Here is a 21,649-nt window from a genome sequence, read left to right on the forward strand (position 1 = left end):
AACAAGAAACACTGGGGACTACTAGAGTGGGGAGGGAGTGAGGGGAAAAGGGCCAAAAAAGTAGCTATTGGATACTACGCTCAGCACCAAACCTCAGTGTCACACAATATACCCATGTAACAAACCTGCACATTTACTCTTGAATCCAAAAGTTGAAATTATAAAAAATAAAATAAAAATGAAAAATAAACATACCAAAATAAATACGTTTCCACTGAATTTAGAAATTTGTGTAACTGCTTGAAAGTAATTGTGGTGTTCATATAATTCATAAAATTAATTAATAATGAATCAATCACAGACTCTAGAGTAAAATGTAAAACTATAAAACTCCTAGCAGATAGCAGTGGAGAAAATAGAGGTGACTTTGAGTTTGTTGATAGCTTTTTAGGTACACCACCAAAGGGATGATCCATGAAAGAAAGAATAAGTTGAACAGTACTAAGTTAAAATGTTCTACTCTATGAAAGATGCTGCCAAGAGAATGAAAAGAAAAGCCACAGGCTCAAAGAAAATATTTACGAAACACATATCTGGTAAAGAATTCTTATCCGAAATACACAAAGAACTCTTAAAACTCAGTAACAAAAACAAATCAAAACATGGGCAAAAAACCTTAACAGACACCTCACCAAAGGAAGTATACAGATGGCAAATAAGCAAATGAAAATATGTTTCACATCATATGTTACCAGGGAATTACAAATTAAACAATGAGATACCACTACACACCTATTAGAACGGCCAAAATCCAAGAACACTGACAAAACCAAAAGCTGACAGAGATACGGGGCAATGGGAACTCTCATTCATTTCTGGTGGCAATGCAAAATGGCACAGCCACCTTGGAAGACAGTTTGGAGGTTTCTTACAAAAGTAAACATTCTACTACATGATCCAGCAATCATGCACTTAGGCATTTACCCAAAGGAGTCATATGTTCACTCAAATTCCTGCACACGAATGCTGTAGCAGCTTTATTTATATTTGCTAAGACTTGGAAACAATCAAGATGTCCTTCAGTAGAGGAATGGACAAATAAACTGCGATACATCCAGATAATGGAATATTATTCAGTGCTTAAAAATGAGCTATCAAGCCATAAAAAGACACGGAGGAACTCAAATGCATGTTACTAAGTTAAAGAAGATAATCTGAAAAGGCTATACATTTTACTGCAGGATTTCACCCTAGATTCCAACTCTGAATATATGATAGTCTGGAAAAGGTAAAACTATGTAAACTACAAAACGATCAGTGGTTTCTAGAGATTAGGAGAGAAGGGTAGATGAACGGGAAAAGTATTGAGGATTTTTATGGCAGTGAAATTATACTGTATAACACTCTAAAGATAAATACGTGTCACTGTAAATTTGTTTAAACTCAAAGAATGTGTGGCACCAATAGTGAAAGCTAATGTAAAAACTATGAACGTTGGGTGATAATGATTTGTCAATGTAAGTTCATCTATTGCAACAAATATACCACTCTAGCGGGAAATGTTGACAGTGGGGCAGGCTATGTATGTGTGGGAGGAGGGTTATATGGGAAATTTTTGTACCATCTGTTCAATTTTGCTGTGAACCTACAATTACTCTAAAAATAGGCTATTAAAATCACAAAAAAGGTTTCATAAATTAGGAATATTGGATTCAATATCAAGAGTACAAAATGCTAAAAAAAGCCAGTCATTGAAAGAATACACTCTCATCAGGAATAGCTGTAATATATAAAATACTAATTAAAACTGAGAATAAATTAAGAGTAAAATTTAAAAAAATCTATAAGGTGATAGTTTTGTTTCATTTTCTTAAATACCTATCTCTTAGCTGAAAGATACACATTTTACATGGTGCTCTGAAGGGCAACAAATGAAAACTCAGTTTCATCTAATTAGTTAAGAAACTCTGAAAGTGACAGACACTTTTTAATATCTTGGATTCCACTTGAAAATTTCAAAGCACCCAGTTTGTGGTATTTTGTGATTTTATGTTCCCAGGATCCCTTTCCAATTAGCAGGTGAAACTTCTGAGTTGTCTTGAAATTCAGTTTCACAAAGACAGTATTAAATTGTTTCCAGAAACATGTGGACAATCATGGATGGTTCTAATTTGTTGGTTGAATTGAAAAGTCCATGAAAATAGAGTAGCTACAACATCTGGTTAAAAGTAAAATCCTAGATGAAGCTCCAATATTTCTATTTTCTCAACTTATTAATTTCTGTGATCTAAGTTATCTGTCCTTAGCAGCTTATGGCATACTTGTTTTCACTACTTACATTTATTCTCCATTGAAAGGTAAATGTTATATGTAAAGCACCCTGAGCATCTTAGAGGAGAAAAAATAGGCACATTTAAGTAAATATGTAATGTAAATAGCAAGAAAGACAGGAGGATTTGGGGTGTCCAGAATTTGAACTACATCAAGAAAAAATATACAGATAAAAGAAAAAATATATACCACAATACAACACATAAAGGAACAATGACAACAAGCTGAGTAAAGTGATGTTCTTTGAGTTACTTTTAGAGTTATCCTCTCCTATCAGAGGGGTTTCTATTTTATCTACATTGAGCTTTTGCTTCATTTTATATGAAATGATATAAAAAGGAGAATGAGAACACTATGTGGTCTTTATAAATATTGCAAATAAACTATCAATAGCCCTCTAAATGTTATGATCATAATCTCTTTATTCTAAGCTTACTAGAATCAATTAATATTACTAACAGAGAACAAAACTTATATTTGAATATCTCAGGAATCATATTTGACCTTTAATATCCTGTTAACCACATTGGTCCAGTTATTCTAATATAAATAGTAACAGTAACAACCACCACAACTACAACAAAAACAGTAATCTATAAAGTAGGCACTATTACTTTCCCATTTTGACATAGGAGGGAAGTGAAGCACAGAGAGGTTTATGAAAATTTTGAAAACAATGCAATAGCCACATTGAAAATGAGATTCTTTTAACTACCAAATTATAGTTTATGTACATAATTTCCATATGTATGTCATAATAATTGTAAGAAAGAAGAAATCAGCATTATTGTATACCATTTTATACAAGAGAAAACTGAGCGTCAATAAGATTAAATCGTATATCAAAGGTCATCATATTAGGAGGTTTTAGATTCAATATTAGAACCCTGCTCTTCTACTTATAATTTCAGCTTTCTTTCAGACATGCTCTGCTGTTGCTAGGGGTATTTCATTGGATATTAGTCAAACGGCGTGAGAATATCAGAAAATATATCACAGCAAACAGAGCTTATAGTTTGGATGTATTAGGGATGTTCAAGATATTTAACTATTAATTCAGCAGGGCCAACAAGATATCACCAGGAATGCCGCGTCACTCAGAATGGACTTTGACAGTCTATAGGCTGATTACCAACTCTGTATACAGCTCAAGTAAACTGAATAAATGGTGCATAAAGAGACACATAGACCCCAGAAAGAAGCAGTCAATGGTATCTGCATATTTGTCAATGTTTAGAAGATAACTGGGTTCTGTTAGGGCACATTACTTTCAAGAGGAACATTGCAAACTGAAGAGGAATATGCATACAAGTGTGCCTTGAAGAGTGTGAACAAGACAGTGAAGAGTCTAGAAAACATTTCATTTCAGACACAGCTGTAGATAGTTGATTAAAAATAGTAAAATTTAGTATAACAAAGAGATGTTAAAGAAGGTACTATAACAAAAGGGCCTGCAGTCACCCTTTTTGCTCTGCTGTTTTCAGTTCTGTCTCTACTGCTTACTATCTGACCCTAATAAAGTACTTCAACCTTTCTGAACCTCAATATTTTCTATGTAAAACAGCAATAAAGATACCTACCATGTGGGACTTCTGAGGGGATTAAAGGAAGCTTGCTATTTATTTCCCAAAATGAGATAGTTTTTATAGTAAAATGGGGAGCTAGGAATAATTAAGCTGGGAAAAATGGCTTGACATAAGCTAAGACTATACCAGACAAACTGAAATATGTGCTCATTCTAGTTAAAGGTAACTTCAATAATCTTAAAAAGAAATTTAGGAAACTTTTTTTTTTGAGACAGAGTCTCGCTGTGTCGCCCAGGCTGGAGTGCAGTGGTGCAATCTTGGCTCACTGCAAGCTCCACCTCCCGGGTTCACGCCATTCTCCTGCCTCAGCCTCCCGGGTAGCTGGGACTACAGGCGCCCACCACCATGCCTGGCTAATTTTTTGTATTTTTAGTAGAGATGAGGTTTCATGGTGTCAGCCAGGATGGTCTCGATCTCCTGACTTCGTGATCCACCCACCTCGGCCTCCCAAAGTGCTGGGATTACAGGTGTGAGCCACTGTGCCTGGCCACAGAAACATTTTTGACACAAGAGATGATCAAAGTACCTTGTTCATGGAAATGTCCAAATAACCACATATAAAAAGTGTTTTTTTTTAAAAAAAAAGGTTAAGTAAATAAACATCACTGAAAATCCCCATTTCTCCTGGGATCTGGCCACCCATACATTTGTCCTCAAATGAAATATGTGAACTTCTGTTTTAAGGTAGGTTGGATCAGTAGAGTTCCTAACATTTCTACCATCTCCCGTTTACTCACAGAAATATACATTAAAAAGCACAGAAAAGCACAAAAACCAAAAACAAAGTCTAAAGAGATATATTTTGCTGAAAAAGGAAGATAACTGTCCTCATTTTAAGTGACTGTGTATCAACAAGGAGGAACATAGGCATTCCACAGGTCTATCTTGCAAAGTAAAAACTGGTTCAAAACAAAAACAAAAACTGGCTCTCACATCTATTCTCTTACTCAGTCCCATCAAAACTGCTCTCATCCGTCTCACCATTGGCCCCCAAGCTACTACATTCAATAAAAGATGTTCAGTTCTCACTTTACCTATCACCATGATTTGATTCAGAGGATTCCTTTTTCTTCTTAGAAGTATTTGCTAATTTGGCTTCATGTACTACTTGAACATAGAGTTTTCCTCCAACTTCAGAGGTCACCTTTACTCCATCTCCTTTGCAGGTTCCTAATCATGTCCCTGACCTCTCACTTTGGAGTGTCCTAGGCCTCAATCTGTATTTTCCTTTGTTTAGGCCAAAAACAGAATCCTCCACTCCTCTCTTTCTCTCAAGCCTCACATTCAATCCATCAGAAAGTCCTGTTGGCTCTAACCTCAAAACATATCCAGAAAGTGAGTTATCACGGTGCTCACTACTACCACATTAGACAAAGTACCCCATCACGTCTGAGGGGTATGAATGTTTCAAAATAGGATACTAAAGGTCTTTATATTTCAACCTTTGTTCTCTGATTATATATTATCAACACAGCAGACAGAGACAACAGGATTCAGCTCGACTCGCTGACAGCTGAATAAAAGCTCAAGTCCTTACCATGGTCTGATCTTAATTAACTTCCTTAACCTTTCTGAATTCTTCTGCTGCTAAATATCTTGATTTTTCTGCTGCAGCCACACGCTTAGCTGTTCCCTGATGCTACAGGCATGCTCTTGTTACACGGCTGTGCATTTATTTTTCCCCATGCCTAAAAAGGCCCTAAATTAGTTACTTGGACATTTTCCCCCATCAAATGCCACTTTTTCAGCTAGGCCTTTTAGTGCCACTCTGTCTACACGTACATGCATACCCTCTCATTTTATTCTGCTCCTTGGAACTTATCACTAACATTCCATATGTTTTACATATTAGTCTTGCTTCATTTCCATCTTTCCCACTAGAATGTAAACTATATAAGGTCAGGTATCCTTATCTATATGCTTCTCTACTCTATCCCAAGTCTCCATGAAAGTGGCTGGTACACTATAGATACATAATAAGGCGAGCTCCATTTTAGCGTAACGCGTCCATATACAATATTATGGTCTCTCCCCTTACCCAGAATGCTCTCTTAGAGTGTAAATTCATAACAAACTCTAACAGCTTTATATAAAGTGGCCATAAAACAAGTCCATGGGGATAGGTGCTGCAAGCTCAGTAAAGGAAGGATGGATTAAATCAAAGTATTCTAGAAACTGCATATTAGATAGGGAGTTGGGCACATCCACCTTTTCTTCAGCTCAAGGCCTGATACTGGTAACAAACCAATACCTAAGTAGAAAAGAAAGAGTACCATATACAATCCATGAGTCAAAACTTGGTAGAATCTTACCTCTCTCTTTTTATTTCATGGCTCTGATCTTCCACCTCCTTTCTCTATGTGTACGTACATGTGTGTACATGTACGTACATGTACATATACACACGTACATATATGTACATACACATACATGCTGTATATATACCCCTTTGACTTGTTTTCAAGACCAAGGGTATCATCTGAATACTCTTCAACCATGGTCTTCATTTTCTTTTATATATTTCATCTTCAATGAAATTTGGACTAATATTTCAATATTAGTCCAAATCCCAGTATTTCAATATTACTCCAAATACCTACAGTCAGACTTCAGCCTTCACTACTGTACAAAAAGTTAATTTGTGAAAGTCATTAATTTGGCCAGGCGCAGGGTCTCACGCCTGTAATCCCAGCACTTTCGGAGGCCAAGGCAGGTGGATCACAAGGTCAGGAGATCGAGACCATCCTGGCTAACATGGTGAAATCCCGTCTCTACTAAAAATACAAAAACTTAGCCGGGTGTGGTGGCACGTGCCTGTAGTCCCAGCTACTGCGGAGGCTGAGGCAGGAGAATCGCTTGAACCCGGAAGACAGAAGTTGCAGTGAGCCGAGATTGTGCCACTGCACTCCAGCCTGGGTGACAGAGCAAGACTCCGTCTCGGAAAAAAAAAAAAAAAGAAATAAAGTCATTAATTTTCTTCTTGCTAGGAGAAATGCTTCTTACAGCATTCAGTACTGATAACAACTACAATTACCTCCTTGAAATTTCCATGTTCATAAAAATACCTCTGCCCTTGACAACATTATCTTTCTCTTAAATTTCTTCCTCATGAAGTCATCCAGCTTTTCTGTATGTGTTTTTCTATAGAGCTGTTTAACATATATGTATCTACATGCATATACATATATTTTTAATCTTGAAAGGATCTATATTTCATAATATATAGTTTTTAAATTATGTTATTAACATATAGAATACTGAATACTTTACTCAATATATGCTTAATATGTGATCACATGTTTAGAAGCCACTACTCAGATTCTAAAATATTTAGTACACATAATTTCAAGTAAAGTATATAGAAGCTATAAAAGGCATCAGTAAATCAATGTATCAGAAATGAGTGATTATTATGGGCTCATGAAAATTCTTAGAGATCATGAAGAATTATAAATTCTAAAATGGGTAACTTAAATGCAAAATAAAAGGCAACTAAGTTGTATAATATTCAATAAAAGGAACAAAAGTAAAATAATTTTAAACAAAGAATACAAAACAGGGAAGTTCACAAATTCCTCAATAAGTTGAATAAAACCTCTTGCAGACCTCTGTTCCTCCTTCTTTATTAGCATCTCTTAAAAGCCTCCTCTTTCTGTATCTTCTCTAACATTATGAAAATAAGTTATGGATCTCTATCAGTCCTACTCTGACATTAGAAGTAATTAAGAATCTACTCATTTAACATTCTATAATGAAGTTTTACCCTTTGACTGAAAAGTAACTTATTCACTCAAATGTTTATTCAGAAGTTGTTCTATCCTTCATATTGGTAATAGATCCTACCTTAAATGTGACTGCAGAGCTGAAAAAAAATCACATATCCATATAGTTAAACATTTATTGGGTTATGTGTTAGGCATGGGGACACCAAAAACAAAACACATACACATAAAACCAAAGCCACTTCACATTCAAGTCCTGATTTCTAGAAACCAACAATGGAATTGAAGTGAAAATGTCTACAAATTAGTTTGTGTAAGTAAACAAAAATTAGATCATTGTAGGCTTTATGAGGGCAATATGAAGACATTGACTGTGTCAACACTTTTCAGACAAAGACCACTGGGAACATATTTGTGGGTTATCAAAGTTAACCTGATTTACACACTGCAACGACAGAGACAGTGCATCACAGGGAACTATGGGGTTGTCTCTGAGAGTATGTTAGAAAAAGCTTATTTTAAGATGTGGGCTTGTGTTACATGATAGGCGGCATCAAGGAAGTGGGGCTTTGTTTTGATTGGATGTTGTAAGGAAGTAGCGTAATTCTATGTTGAGTATCCTAAAATTTTTATCTAGATGGCAGGAGAAATGCAGAGAGGCTAAAGCTGTGTTCAGTAAAGAAGCATAATGTGTCACATTAATGAAGATGACGGATATTTGGTCATTAGGCGTGGTTTGGACAATGCTATTCTTTTTTACTGTATTAAGATATGATTACAAAGAGGTCTTGCTTTTATCTTGACTCATCACAACCATAGAGTGTCCCTGTATGATGTTGGCATTCTAGCAATTGTTTATATTCAACCAGAGAACATCACAGACTGGCTGCAAGTACCAAGGCAACATCTAGCAGTTCCAAGGCCTAACTGAAGTGCCAAGGCAGCTCCTGGCTATCAGTAGCTGATTTTATCTTTCTCAAATGATTATAAACAGAGACATAACAAGATCATACTTATGTTTTAATAAGTTCACTTTGGCAGAGGTGATGTGAAAACTTCTAAAGGAATATAACACATTAGTAGCAGGGAAGACCAGCTACAGGATTGTCATCTTAAATAGAAGTAAGCCATGATATTAGCTTTAATCAGGGTTTTGGTGATGGGAATAGAGAGAATTGGACATTTTCAAGAGCTGTTAGGGGAGCAGGATTAATTGAACTTGTCAAAGATTGGACTTGTGAATGGTAGAAAAAAAATCTAGATGACCCAGTTAGCTTTCAGGTTTCTGGATTAGGCTGTTTGCAGGGTGAAAGAAAGGAGAAAGAATAAAGGAGGTCTGGGGAAATAATGAGATTTAAGATATCAGGCAAACATCAATTAAAATTGTCTGTTAGGCAGTCAGATGTTATCACCCTGGGTTTTAAGAAAGAGATGAGCTAAAGATACATAAGGGAGGAGGGTTCATTCGAAAATAGATACTATTTGAATGGGAATGAATGAGGATATCCAGAGAAGAAACACAAGGACTCTGAAGAATATCAATATTAAAGAAAAACTGAATTGGAACAAATGGCCAAGAATGTGAAAGAATTAATCAGGAGAAAGCAGTATCCCATAAGCCAAGTGAGGAAAGAATTTCATGAGGGAAAACAGGTTAATAGGTTCTAGTTCTACAGAGGGATTGAGTAAGATAAGGCACCTAAGTATTCACACGCGTGTTTATAGGAGAGGACACTTTCTTAAAGATGAAAACACAACCAGTTTAAAGGCTAATGAGAAAGACCTGGGACACAGATTTTTGACAATCTGGATATACAGCTGAACGGAACCAGGTGGCTTAATACATAGTCAGTGATGCTGCTGAGAACACACACACAGAGACGAGCCTCAACCAGGTGAAGCACAGCCTCTTCCACCAAGGCAGGTGGAAAAAAAAAAAAAAAAGAGACTATGAGCACAAATACCCACAATTTGAGAAATATTATTTTGACTAAAGTAGGAGATGAAATCATTTACTGTGAATGATGGGGAAAGTTTAGGTACCCCACAAAAGCTTGAAATAATTGTTGAGAGAAACTAAGTTGAAAATCTACTTAGGATGCACGGAAAGCTTATGAAGAACTGCTGGTTTTGTTAAAATATGTTATTAGTGCCAGGCGCAGAGGCTCACGACTGTAATCCCAGCACTTTGGGAGGCCAAGGCGGGTGGATCACGAGGTCAGGAGATCGAGACCATCCTGGCTAACACAGTGAAACCCCGTCTCTACTAAAAATACAAAAACTTAGCCGGGCGTGGTGGCGGGCGCCTGTAGTCCCAGCTACTCAGGAGGCTGAGGCGGGAGAACGGCGTGAACCCGGGAGGCAGAGCTTGCAGTGAGCCGAGATCGCGCCACTACACTCCAGCCTGGGACAGAGCAAGACTCCATCTCAAAAAAAAAAATCTTATTAAAGAAATGGAGTAATGCCTGACAATGACAACATCTACATACAGTCATGACAGTGGGTAGCTGAATTGAGGAGACGAGAGAAACAAAAGCTTTTAGTGATAGCAGGAGAGCCCACAGGGATGCTGAAATGACTAAGAATGAAAGAACAACTTGGGTGAAAAAGTCTACTAACCTAGTGCCAAAGTCTTCAAAGAGAAAATATGATAAAATGGTAGATAAGAGATGGCCAGAAGTCATTAACTGCAAGGAAAGAGGTATTTTTACATAAAGAGAGCAGTATCTTTGGAATTGTCTCTGTTAGGTGAGGGAGTCAGTCATTCTAAACTAGTGGGGGTACAAAAGAGGGATGAGTCATAGTGCTGTTTTTGAGGGTAAAATTGGTTTCCACATATGAATAGAATAAGCATATAGAAGTCTTGTCTTGAAAAAGGGTTTGAGCCTGCCGAGTGAGAGTGTGGGAAAGCAGAGGAAGTGAAGCAAGGAAAAGAAAGTGCAATAGAGCAGAGAGAGAAAGACAGAAGAAAAGATAGACTCGAGGTACCTATACTCCGGGTAGTAAACACAGATAACAGAGATAGGAGAAATTGGAAGCATTAACTGGCTTGATGATTTCCAGTGGGAGTTGGTAAAAAGTTGATTCTGAAAGAGTGTAATCAAGTGCAGATCCGAGGAAGAGCCCAAAGCCAGATGACCGTTAAATAACAGCTTGATAGGGAGGCTTTCAAGAGAACCTTGCAGAAGCTCCAGATTTTCAGACACCTTATCAAATCCCCTTGTGATCAGAGGAGGCTTTTTTGTTTGTTTGTTTGTTTCATTACCAGTTTACGTTACCATGTGCTCACGGAAATAATTTGAGTTGTTAGAATCTGTTAATTCAGCTAAAAAGTCTGAATTGCGGTGACATTAAAAGAATGTGAGAGGTAACCGTTAGTTAAAGCCCAAGATTGTGTCCTAGAATATTGATTCTCAAGCCTTTATATGCATAAGAATCACTCCTGGAAAATGTTCAAAGGCAAATTTTGATTTACTAGTTCTGAGATTCTGTATTTCTGACAAGCTCCCAGATAATGTCAATATTTGTGGTCCAGGGACATTTTGATTAGAAAGGTCCCCTAGAAATCAGCTTTTAAATAAGTGCATTTTGTTAATTATATGAATAAAACACATGGTGAATATACAAGGAAAAAATTATGCTTAGGTTTAAAAGTTGCATTTTTTAAAATATGTGAAATTCAACTGATAATGGCCTATGATATGCTAATTGGCTAAAAGCACTTGAAAGGAGTAAATGAAGAAATCAAGTGAAAAAAAAAAGAGTTGGTAATATTTAGCCATTTTTAATGAAAGCCTAAAAATGGATTAATACCACTCAAGTTCATGACACGAGCCTGCCATGAGTTCAAAATAACCTATATAAACTGACAGGTGATGTAGTTAGAAAATTAATATATACCTAAACTGAATAACCATCATCATAACTATGTATTTCTCTCAAGGATTTTTAATACATACACATTGTATTTAGCCTGAGGGAAACATCAAGGTAAATCATTTCATGTCCCATTTTAGTAGGCAATTAAGAATGATGTTGTTATTTCAGAAAATGAGAGTTCAGGTTGATAAAGGGGACACCCAAGGTATCAGAAAACCAGTTATAAAACACTGTACATTTTTGAGCACTTTTAGTCTGTCATGCTCCCACTATTGATAAAATGCAAATCGTTCATAGGTAACCACATAATAACAGGAACTTTAAAAATTTTATATTCCTGAAATACTGGAACTCAATTTTCCTGCCTGATCAAAGCTGTTTTAAGATAAAGAAACAGACTATCAGACAGAAACCTGTAAGAATCAGATCAATAACCATTTTTAATTAGCTAATAAAATGCCAAAGGTGATTCATATTTTCAGTGGTCAAATATGTAACGTGAACTTTGAAAATTAGAGTTTAATGTTCTCTAATTAATTTTCTACTACTAAGAGAATTTCCCTCAAAAATCATAGCAAACAATATACATTCAAAGAAGTATACTTGAAAAAAGACATTTAGCTAATTTTCTACAATTATATATTATCTTTCACAGTTTTCATATTTCCCATTTCTTAAAACCGTTTAGAATAGTCTATTATAATGCTGACAACAGCATGTCTTATAAAGCTAATAAGTAATTTAAAATAGCTTTCCAATTTATAAGTAGTTAACTCTAAGAAGAACTGGTGACAAAATTGTCTTCCCTTTTTCAAGCAGCCTAAAAAATAGATTTTTTTTCCAGACTATATATATATATATATATATAGTTTTTCTCCAAAAGTTCCAACCCCAACAGCAAACATTAGCTTGTAACTGAGGTAATGTCGTATTTTTAAAAATACAATAGATTTTGAACTTCATGATTTGAATCCTGGAAAGAAAAAGCAGAGCTAATATACACATTTAGATGTGACCTTCCCATGGATAAAATTACTTTTCATTCATAATCACTGTTTTTTAGCTTGCCCATTGTATTTACTCTGCCTGTTAGAAATTCTTTTACAAACTGTTGCCAATCATATACAAAGATGCATGTTTTATAATTGCTGAAGTTGAAAAATTAAAGCCTTGACAATTTCCCTAAAGATGAAACACTTTATATTAAATTAATAAAACTTCCTATTTGTGAAGGTCAAAATTATACCATCTCAGAAGGGAATAACAACAACAAAGCATCTGTTAGCACATGTAAATACTGAGAAAGGCTGGACGTCTTTTAGATAAGGTAATACACAAATATCTGGGAAATTTAAATATCTTATAATATATGACAGGGATTGATGACTATAAAGAATAACTTTTTGATAACAGTGAGAATATAAACATGGCCCTAAGTGTGGTATCTATTATATTATTCTTTTCTATTTTACTCTATTCTACTCTACACAATTGTGCAAGATTGCTAAGGCCTAGCCTTGAGGTAACTGAACAATATATGAAAGAAATCAACATGAATTCATGTTATAAAATTGTTAATTTACAGTCAAATAATATGTAAGTTAAGGCAAGTTTATGAAAGGCATCCCTAGTCAGTCACAGAAGAATCCAGAAAGATTTTTCTAGGCTAAACTTTGATTTTGCTTACTATCTAAAATATATTTTAAAGATATATTAAACAGCATTTTATCATATTGCATTAATCTATCAACTAATAGAATCACAGATAACAAAGCATGGAGTTTACAAGCCGCACAAAATGAGTATACACATAAAAATTAATGCATAACCTACATTGACTTTTTCTTTTAAGTCTGAGAAGTTGCCTTCCTTCCGATAGATTGCAAATTCAGGACTCTGCAACACGGCTTCTGAGCGAGTAATCCAACTGTGAAGTTCAGTTATATCAACATCCAACCTAAGACAGCAAAAAATAAAAGTCATTATTTCTTGATTATCTCTTTCTTCTATACAAAAAAAGCAATTTATCCACATTTATCATTCTTTTCTCAATCTGAGACTCCTGCCTGACACCTCTATTAGTATTAATAGCAGCACTATTTTCCCCGTTAGGTAGACTCAAATTTGGAGTCAGCTTTGATCTAGAGTCTTATGATCACGGAGGTCATTTTATTCACCTCAATGTAAAAATCACTTCTACAATATCTCCTGTAAGCTATTACCCAGCCTCTGCTTGAATGTTTCCACTATGAAAAAGTACTACTTCCCAAGATAACCTTTTCTTTTTGGAAAGTATTTATGAGAAAAAAAAAATTCCTGTTGGTGGTCACCATTGAACCACATGCTTTTCTGTATTCTCCAATCATATTGCCTCTGGGTTTGGCCACGTGACTTTCTATCGCAAATGGGACAATAGTAAGAGTATTGCAAGTAAGGTTTTGATAAGTGCTTGCATCTCGGAGCTTGACTTTTTAGAGCACACATTCTGAGAAGGCAACAATTATGTAAGAGGTACAATGACCTTGAGGTGATCATGTTTTAAGGAAACTTGATCTATCCATGTGAAGAGGCCACATGAAGAAGCATGGGGCACCAGGCATGCAAATAAAGCCGTCTGTGACCCATCTCAATGCCAGCTGAAGACAGACAAATGAGTGCTCCAGTTGATGCCACATAGAGAAAAGAAATGCCCAAAGGGCACTGCCTACGTTGAAGAATTAGGAGAAATAATAAATAAGTGCTGTTTTAAGCCACTACATTTTGGTGTGAGTTGTTATGCTGCCATAAATATCAGATCACCTATCCTGTTATTTTCAAACTTTTTTTTTTTTGGAAGAGATCTTTGGAGCCACCAGGGATAAACTATTCATTCTAATCAGGTGATTTAGGTGTAAAAGACCCAAAATATGTAATCAACCCAAGTGTCTAATGGAATAGTATTAAGCCTTTAAGAATATGAATATCCTTTCATTTGCAACAACATGTTTGAACCTGGAGGAAATTATGTTAAGTGAAATAAGCCAGGTGTAGAAAGACAAATACCACATGATCTCACTTACATGTGGAAGTTAAAAAAAAAAAAAAAAAAATCAAACTCAGAGAAACAGAAGACAATGTTCATTTCCAGGAGCTGGTGGGGGTGGAGAGTAGTTGGAAACATATTGGCAAAAGGATACAAAATTATAAATATTTGAAATCCGCTCTTTAAATTCATCAGTAGATACCTGATCATCAGCCTACCCTATGCTTAGTTACTTCCGCGGACATTCTATGGTTTGTTGGTATCTTAGTTTCCTCAAATTTGGTACTTAAAGGGAACACATCAGTAGTGTGTAGTATAAACAGGGAAGAATAGATAATTATCTTTTTGGTTTATAATACTTTCATTGATATAGCCCATGATTTCAATAAATATTTTCACTTCAATATTAGACTTTCAACTCACGTTGCAATTCAATTGAGTTAAAACTTCTAGGATTTTTTTCACATAAACTATCATTAAACCAGTTATATCACAACCTAATTACTATCACAAACTTATGACCTGATCTATTGAACTCCAGTTTCGGGACTTTGAATCATATAAACCTGTTAGAATTTCTCGCATTTGTTGCAGGCTATTGTTTTAAAATTAAACAGATACAGAACTTAATGGAACAGAAAGCCCTTACAAAAACATATTCGCATTTTATATTCTTACAAAATTATTTGGTTAGGTATCACCAATTACAACTGCCCATAGGATGAGATGGAGCTTCAGAGAAATTAAGTTAATTGACCTCAATACCATGGGTCAGAAACTTGATGGTTCATAGCATATAGATTGAGTTGTTATTTATCAAGGCTATCCAACTTGAAATTAAGAGACTAGGGTTCTTGATTCCTCTAAATCCCATGTCATTGAATGTCAATAAGTTATCTGTGTATGCATTATAAATGTTTATGGATTTTTATTGTGTCATATATGATTTTTATCTTTCCTACATTTTTCATCCACAAGTTTGATTATCAGGTTCCTATTTCTTCATTCATAATGTTGATTAAAATATACAGTACAATTATATGCTGTAAAAATCTTTCTCTCACACTCTCTTCAACGATGTTAACTCCTTAAATACTCTCCTACTATGGTTATTTGGTTACCTACCCAAACCAGTGAATTATATTATATTTCAATCATCTTTTATGCATATTTATCATCATAATGTCTTAAAACATTTTTATTTTTGCTTTGGCCCAACATAAAATTTCCTGTGTCTCTCAATCTGCAAGCATCTATTTGCCAGTATATTGGACAGAGAAGGAGTGCTGGAATGTTAATACTTTAAGGAGTGTCCCTTAACCAGTGAGAGCTTGGAATTGGTGGATCAATTTCCCAGCTCCCTTGCCGCTCAGTTGGACAATCCTGAAGTATGATACACACAGTGTCTCAAAGGGTTCCCTGCGTGATTGAGCCCCAGTTCCTTCCAGCAATAACCTGATCCCTATATTTGTGCCATCCTTTATTGGCTGCTTTATTTTTCTTATCTCACTTCCCTACTTTGATTCCTGGGATCACTTTCCAAATAAACTGCTCGGCACCTAAATCCTTCTCTTCAGATCTACTTTTGGGACAACCCAAACTAAGGCAATAATCAACAGCCTCAAAGGAACCTAGCATCCTGCCATACTTTTTTTTTTTTTTTTTCCAACTTGGGCTCTGAGTCTCTACAGGAACTATTAAAACCTCTTATCAAAGCTCTGGCCCATCCTCTTTCTGCAGCTCTCTCAGATGATCTTGTTCCCTACCTTACACAAACAAGTCCAATTATCAGAGTAGAACTTCTTTCACTTCCTATTTCCAAACACCATCAGACCTGCATGTGTAGCCACCGTTCTCATTCCCTTCTTTTACATTTGAGTTTCCCTTAATTAAAGTCATTCCCACTACCTACATTTTGAACTTTATTCTCTTACTTTTGCTCAAGCATCTGAGTCCATCCAATTTCTAGTATTTGTTTGAGACGGAGTCTCACTCTGTCGCCAGGCTGGAGTGCAGTGGTGCAATCTGGCCTCACTGCAACCTCTGCCTCCCGGGTTCAAGGGATTCCCCTGCCTCAGCCTCCCAAGTAGCTGGGACTACAGTTAACACTGTTGACCATACTATCCTTTTGTAATTTTTCTTCCTTTGGCTTCATGATGCCACTCTATTCTAATTTGCCTTCTATTTCTATGACCATTGGTAATTTTTTCTTTGCAGGTCCATCCTCCTCCACCCTAACATTATGTACTAGATTTCAAGACCTAGTTCATTAACAATCATCTTCTACTCTACTATCTCTCACCAGAAATCATATCAGTGATCATGCCTTGAACTGCAATCTATTTATCAATGATTCTGATATGTATATCTCTAATTCAGGCACTTGTTCTAAATTCCACAGCTATATAACCATCTGCCTATTGGATGTCTCCACTTGCATACTGCAAAATCTCCTTAAACACTATATGCCAAGGTTTAATGTTTGATCTTCTCCCTCAAACTAGTACTCTATCAGTATTCCCCAGATCAGTAATTAGCATCACCATCCCTCTTATTTGTGATCTTCATCTCTGCTATGGATTGAATTCTGTGCCCCACAAAAGTTCGTATGTTGAAGCCTAATTTCCAATGTGATGATATTAAAAGATGGGGCATTTGGGAGATGATTAGGTCAAGAGGGTAGAGCCCTCAGGAAATGAGTACCCTTAAAATGATCCGAAGAGATCAGTGTTCTTTTCCACCATGTGAGGGCACAGTGAGAGGGCACCGAGTATGAACCAGGAAGCCTGCCCTTAAAAGACACTAAATCTGCTGGTCCCTTGATATTAAACTTCCCAAACTCCAGAACTGGGAGACATAAATCTCTGTGGTTTATAAGCTACCCAGTTTATGGTATTTTGTTACAGCAAACCAACTAAAACCCTCTCTCTTCCTTCCCATGTTTAATGTATTGCAAAGTCTAATCTGTCACACATACATTCTCTGTCTCCTGAATATGTATGCTTCTTCCTGTCTCCATAGCCAGAACCCAAATCTGTGTTGCCATTAAATGTGACCAAAAATACTGCAATAGCTTTTCACTTGACCTCTGGGCAGTATTTACGGAATGCTCTATTTTATGTAGTACTGGAAAAATTATCATTTCTAACTTTTTTAATTGATGCATTATAGATGTACTTAGTTTGGGGGTACATGTGATAATTTAAAATATCCGTATAATTTGTACAGATTGCATCAGTGTACTTGGGATATCCATCATCTTAAATATTTGTCTATGCTAGATACATTCAAATTATTCTCTTCTAGCTACTTTGAAATATACGGTAGTAAAAACATATCTGGTTATGTTACCTTCATTCGTAAAACCACTCGAAGACTTTCTCATTTTTCTTAGAATAAAGAACAAAATTTCAATATGATCCTTCATAATCTGGCCTTCATAGACCTCTTAACTGTATATTCTACTTTGTCTTTTATTCAAGCACTTGTAGAAACAAATTTCCCTTCATATTTTCTAAAGTAATTCAGAGCTATTCTTTATTCTTGTTCCTCCTCCAATGGAATAAAATCCTTCACTGACTCTTCCATAAATATTTTGAAAACTTGGTTGTTAGTATAATGCATTTGGGCCATTTTGGTGAAATTTATATTTGTCTGACTCAATTATACATCAAATACCCTCTGACTCATAAATGTGAGATGGGAATAGCCACCAGTCACTGTCAAATTCACGCTTTAAACGTAATCTCTCCAGTCTCATCCTCTTTTGATTTAGAGTATCTCTAGGAAAGATTGCTCACTTCCACTTAGAGGTCCCTGAAACTCAAACATGCCTCAAGGTACTAGGCTGGCATCACAGCTGAAAGAAATCTGCTAGAGCCTATGTTGGAGAAAGATTTCTACTAGGCATAGAATTGACATTGCTCTTGTTTGCACACTGTAGGGGCTCAGAAAAACGATACCCCAAAGTATGGCACTTTGGCATGCTGAAAGTTTGAACTAAAGAACACTGGAAGGCCTCAGAAGCAGCCTCAAAACCAAGGTCCCTCTGACCTTCTCCTCCCCTCCTGTCTTTAACTCCACATTCTTCCCTGAAGTGAGTCATAGTAACCAGAATTCTTCTTCTTCAAGGTAGGTCATAGAAACCAAAAACCCTCTCCTCCAAAGCCGATCATAAAAACCAGAATTATAACTCTGTATTTTCCCCACCTTTCTATTAGCTAGCCATAAAAAATTCTCTGACATACCTTTGTTTGATAGCAGGTCATAAGACCCTCATTCAAGTGGGGTCCTACCCCATGTCTAGGAGGAAGGAATTCTACACAAACAGGCCTGGCTGGTTTTCCCTGGTCTATTACTATTAGATCATTCCCTTTTTGTCCAATCACATTCCTACATGGTTGTCTACTCTTTATCAAATCTAATCATAAAAATAGATAGTTTTCCTTTGGGTCATTGGGTCTTCATTTTTGAAGGCTCCCATGTCACCTAAAACTTTTATTAGATAAACATCTCATGCTTTTCTCTTGTTAACCTATCTTTTGTTATAGGAATGTCTGCTATGACCTGCATAAGGAGGAAGGAAAGGGATCATAGCCTTTCTGCTCCTATAACATGTTGATGTAACTGTTATACCGCCAATTCACTGCAGAAAAAATAAACAAAGTTGTTTGTTTGTTTTTAGTTTGAAAGTAAATAATTTTTATTCCAAAAGAAATCTTATAACACTTTTAGAGATGTATTTTCCTGAAAAAGGCAAAATTGTATGTTTTCTTTTAAAACGGTCAAATGTCTCCCTTTTTTCCCCTTCATAAAGCATATACTAAGTGCTTACTATGTACCAGACATGCTATTAAGAACAGAGACGAGAATGCATTAGTCCACATTATCAAGTAATTTGGTTTAGTGAAGCATTTGTTTGACAAGATAAAAATGGTTTAGACACAGAACTGGGGCTCAGCTCACACTGGTCTTTTTAAGAGGATAATCAAAAAACACCTTCTCTGTAAATTAGGATTAAATCAGCTTCTAGCCTAGAGGCTCTGCCAAGTATATTGGTTATCTCCACACAATGAAGGCTTTGTGGAGTCAACACCATGGTAACTGTCTGTTTGCTTCTGTGAAGATTTTAAGGGAGGCCTGGACACCAGTTGGCACGTAGATCTGATAATTCAAATCAATTCAAACAACAGGATGTGAAATTCTACAGAAAGGTCTTTCCTCATTCAATTTTTTGTCTGACTTTATAAATTTGGAAAGGGGTCGCATATAGTGCGAGAACTTCCCTTTTATACAAAGATCGCGTGGAGAGTGATTACACTCGTTTTTTGATTTACAGATTTTTAAAAAGGCAATTTCAAATTTTGCTAGGGCAGTGGTGAGAAGAGTGTTTTGACTAAGGAAAATAACCTATTCATAAGCACAGAGGTTAATATGTTATACTTCCTTTCTGAAATGGAACAAAGAAACATATTAAAGAGTTTGGACTCTTCTCACCTGTTGGAGTTCTTCCCTTTCTTTTCTATCATTATTGTGATATCTTGATATCATGGGAAATAGGTGGAAACTGAACCCAATTCTTACATGATTCAAGCTCTGAGCTATTCCGAACCTAATCTTAATATTTACATTTATTTTATGTTGCTTCCATTTGGACTTCTTCCTTCAAACATCTCTGATTCCCTTGCTAAAACTCTTTTTGTCCACACATAATGTGCAGTCAGCCTACACTCTAATACTTAACATGTACCACCATCTCTTAGAGTTCTGGGAGTTAACTGTCAGCTACTAGCATTGTTTTCTCTCCAATATTCTGCCAGTGGATAGCCTCATCTCTTTATGCCAGCAATGAGGTTGGAAGGGTGAAGAGGAAGCAGAGGCAGGGTTTCAAGGCCTCCCATGTACTCTCCCTGAGTGCCAATGGCCTACATCCAACGCTTAGGTTCAGTGACATTTTCAATGCACAATGAAAACAGTCTCCTTCCTGGATCCTACTCAGACCCTGGCTTCCAAGAAGCAATTGCACGTTTATTTTATTCCTTATCAATGTAGCAACTATCGCTTCATCACTTTTTGTGGTTTGTCCTGTATTTTTCATGTATTTCACTGCTGCTAGATATTCATCAGATATCTTTGCTGAGATGCACGGCAAATGAACAGACACCTCTGATTTAAATGTCTTCGTGCTTATAAATTGGGTGCTATCTACTCTTCCCAGTGCTTTGCAGATGGCATTTTCTATCATACTTTGCACTACGTGAGCCTGGGTATTTAATTACAAACGAAATATATCATTCAGGTGTAACTCAGTTACCTTCTTTAAAACCCTCAAGGAAAACACTGAAGACTTATTTTCAATGCCACATTCAACGTTGGATACTGTACATGTATTTTTGCTTCTTCATAAAATTACTCGTTTCTAATAATTCTTTTTTCCTCACTTTAACAACTCACATAAAACCATTGTTAATGAACTTATGTATCATAAGTTGCTCATAATGGGCCCCTACACCTTTGGAATCAGTCCACTAATATATTCCTTATTCCTTAACTTACTTTCCTCACATACTTAACTCTGTACTTAACGTACTGCCGTATGTTATCACAGACTCTATCCCTTCAACGCAGTCTAACTTTACCTAGCTTAAAATCTCCTTTAGCTAATAAAAAAAACTTCTCATTCTCTGTTCACAAAATGATTATTTCTGTAATTATCGATGAATATTCTGTCCTCTATTCTTCAAGTATATCTTAAAACCTCAATTTGTTACTATTTATGATTAGCAGTGAAGCGACAATTTTTTCTCCTTCACAAATATACTCATCAGAAACCCCTGAAATTAAAACTTGTAAAGTCCCATCGTACAGGGCAAGTAAGTCTTTGATTTTTTTTTTCTTTGCAAAAGTGTATTACGAAAACAAGATAGTTTTTCAAAAAGACCTTCCATTTTTTGGAAGCTTCAAAATATCAAAAGCCTGGGGCATATATACCAAATATTCAGAGAATGACAATTTTTCTCAGTATTATATTGTACAAATAGACTCAACCTCATCCAGTTGAATTTCCCATAAAAACAATGTAAATTAGGTTAATTACATCCCCTATGGTAAATACTAGGAGATACCTGTGTATATAAATATTTAAAATAAATTTAAAGGCAAAAACACAC

The 21,649-nt window shown here is 35.9% G+C and overlaps 1 protein-coding gene across 4 annotated transcripts in view; it reads right to left on the reverse strand.

The window, feature by feature from the left end:
* DMD (dystrophin) overlaps positions 1 to 21,649 on the reverse strand; it is a 2,105,574-nt gene that overhangs the window by 1,393,884 nt on the left and 690,041 nt on the right. For all 4 annotated transcript variants that reach the window (XM_054470954.2, XM_063660502.1, XM_054470953.2 and 1 more), the window contains exon 18: positions 13,292 to 13,415. In XM_054470954.2, the coding sequence (XP_054326929.1) occupies positions 13,292 to 13,415 (124 nt within the window). The remainder of the gene's footprint in view (positions 1 to 13,291; positions 13,416 to 21,649) is intronic.

Source organism: Pongo pygmaeus, chromosome X (assembly GCF_028885625.2).
Source record: "Pongo pygmaeus isolate AG05252 chromosome X, NHGRI_mPonPyg2-v2.0_pri, whole genome shotgun sequence".
In the NCBI taxonomy this organism is placed as follows: domain Eukaryota; kingdom Metazoa; phylum Chordata; class Mammalia; order Primates; family Hominidae; genus Pongo; species Pongo pygmaeus.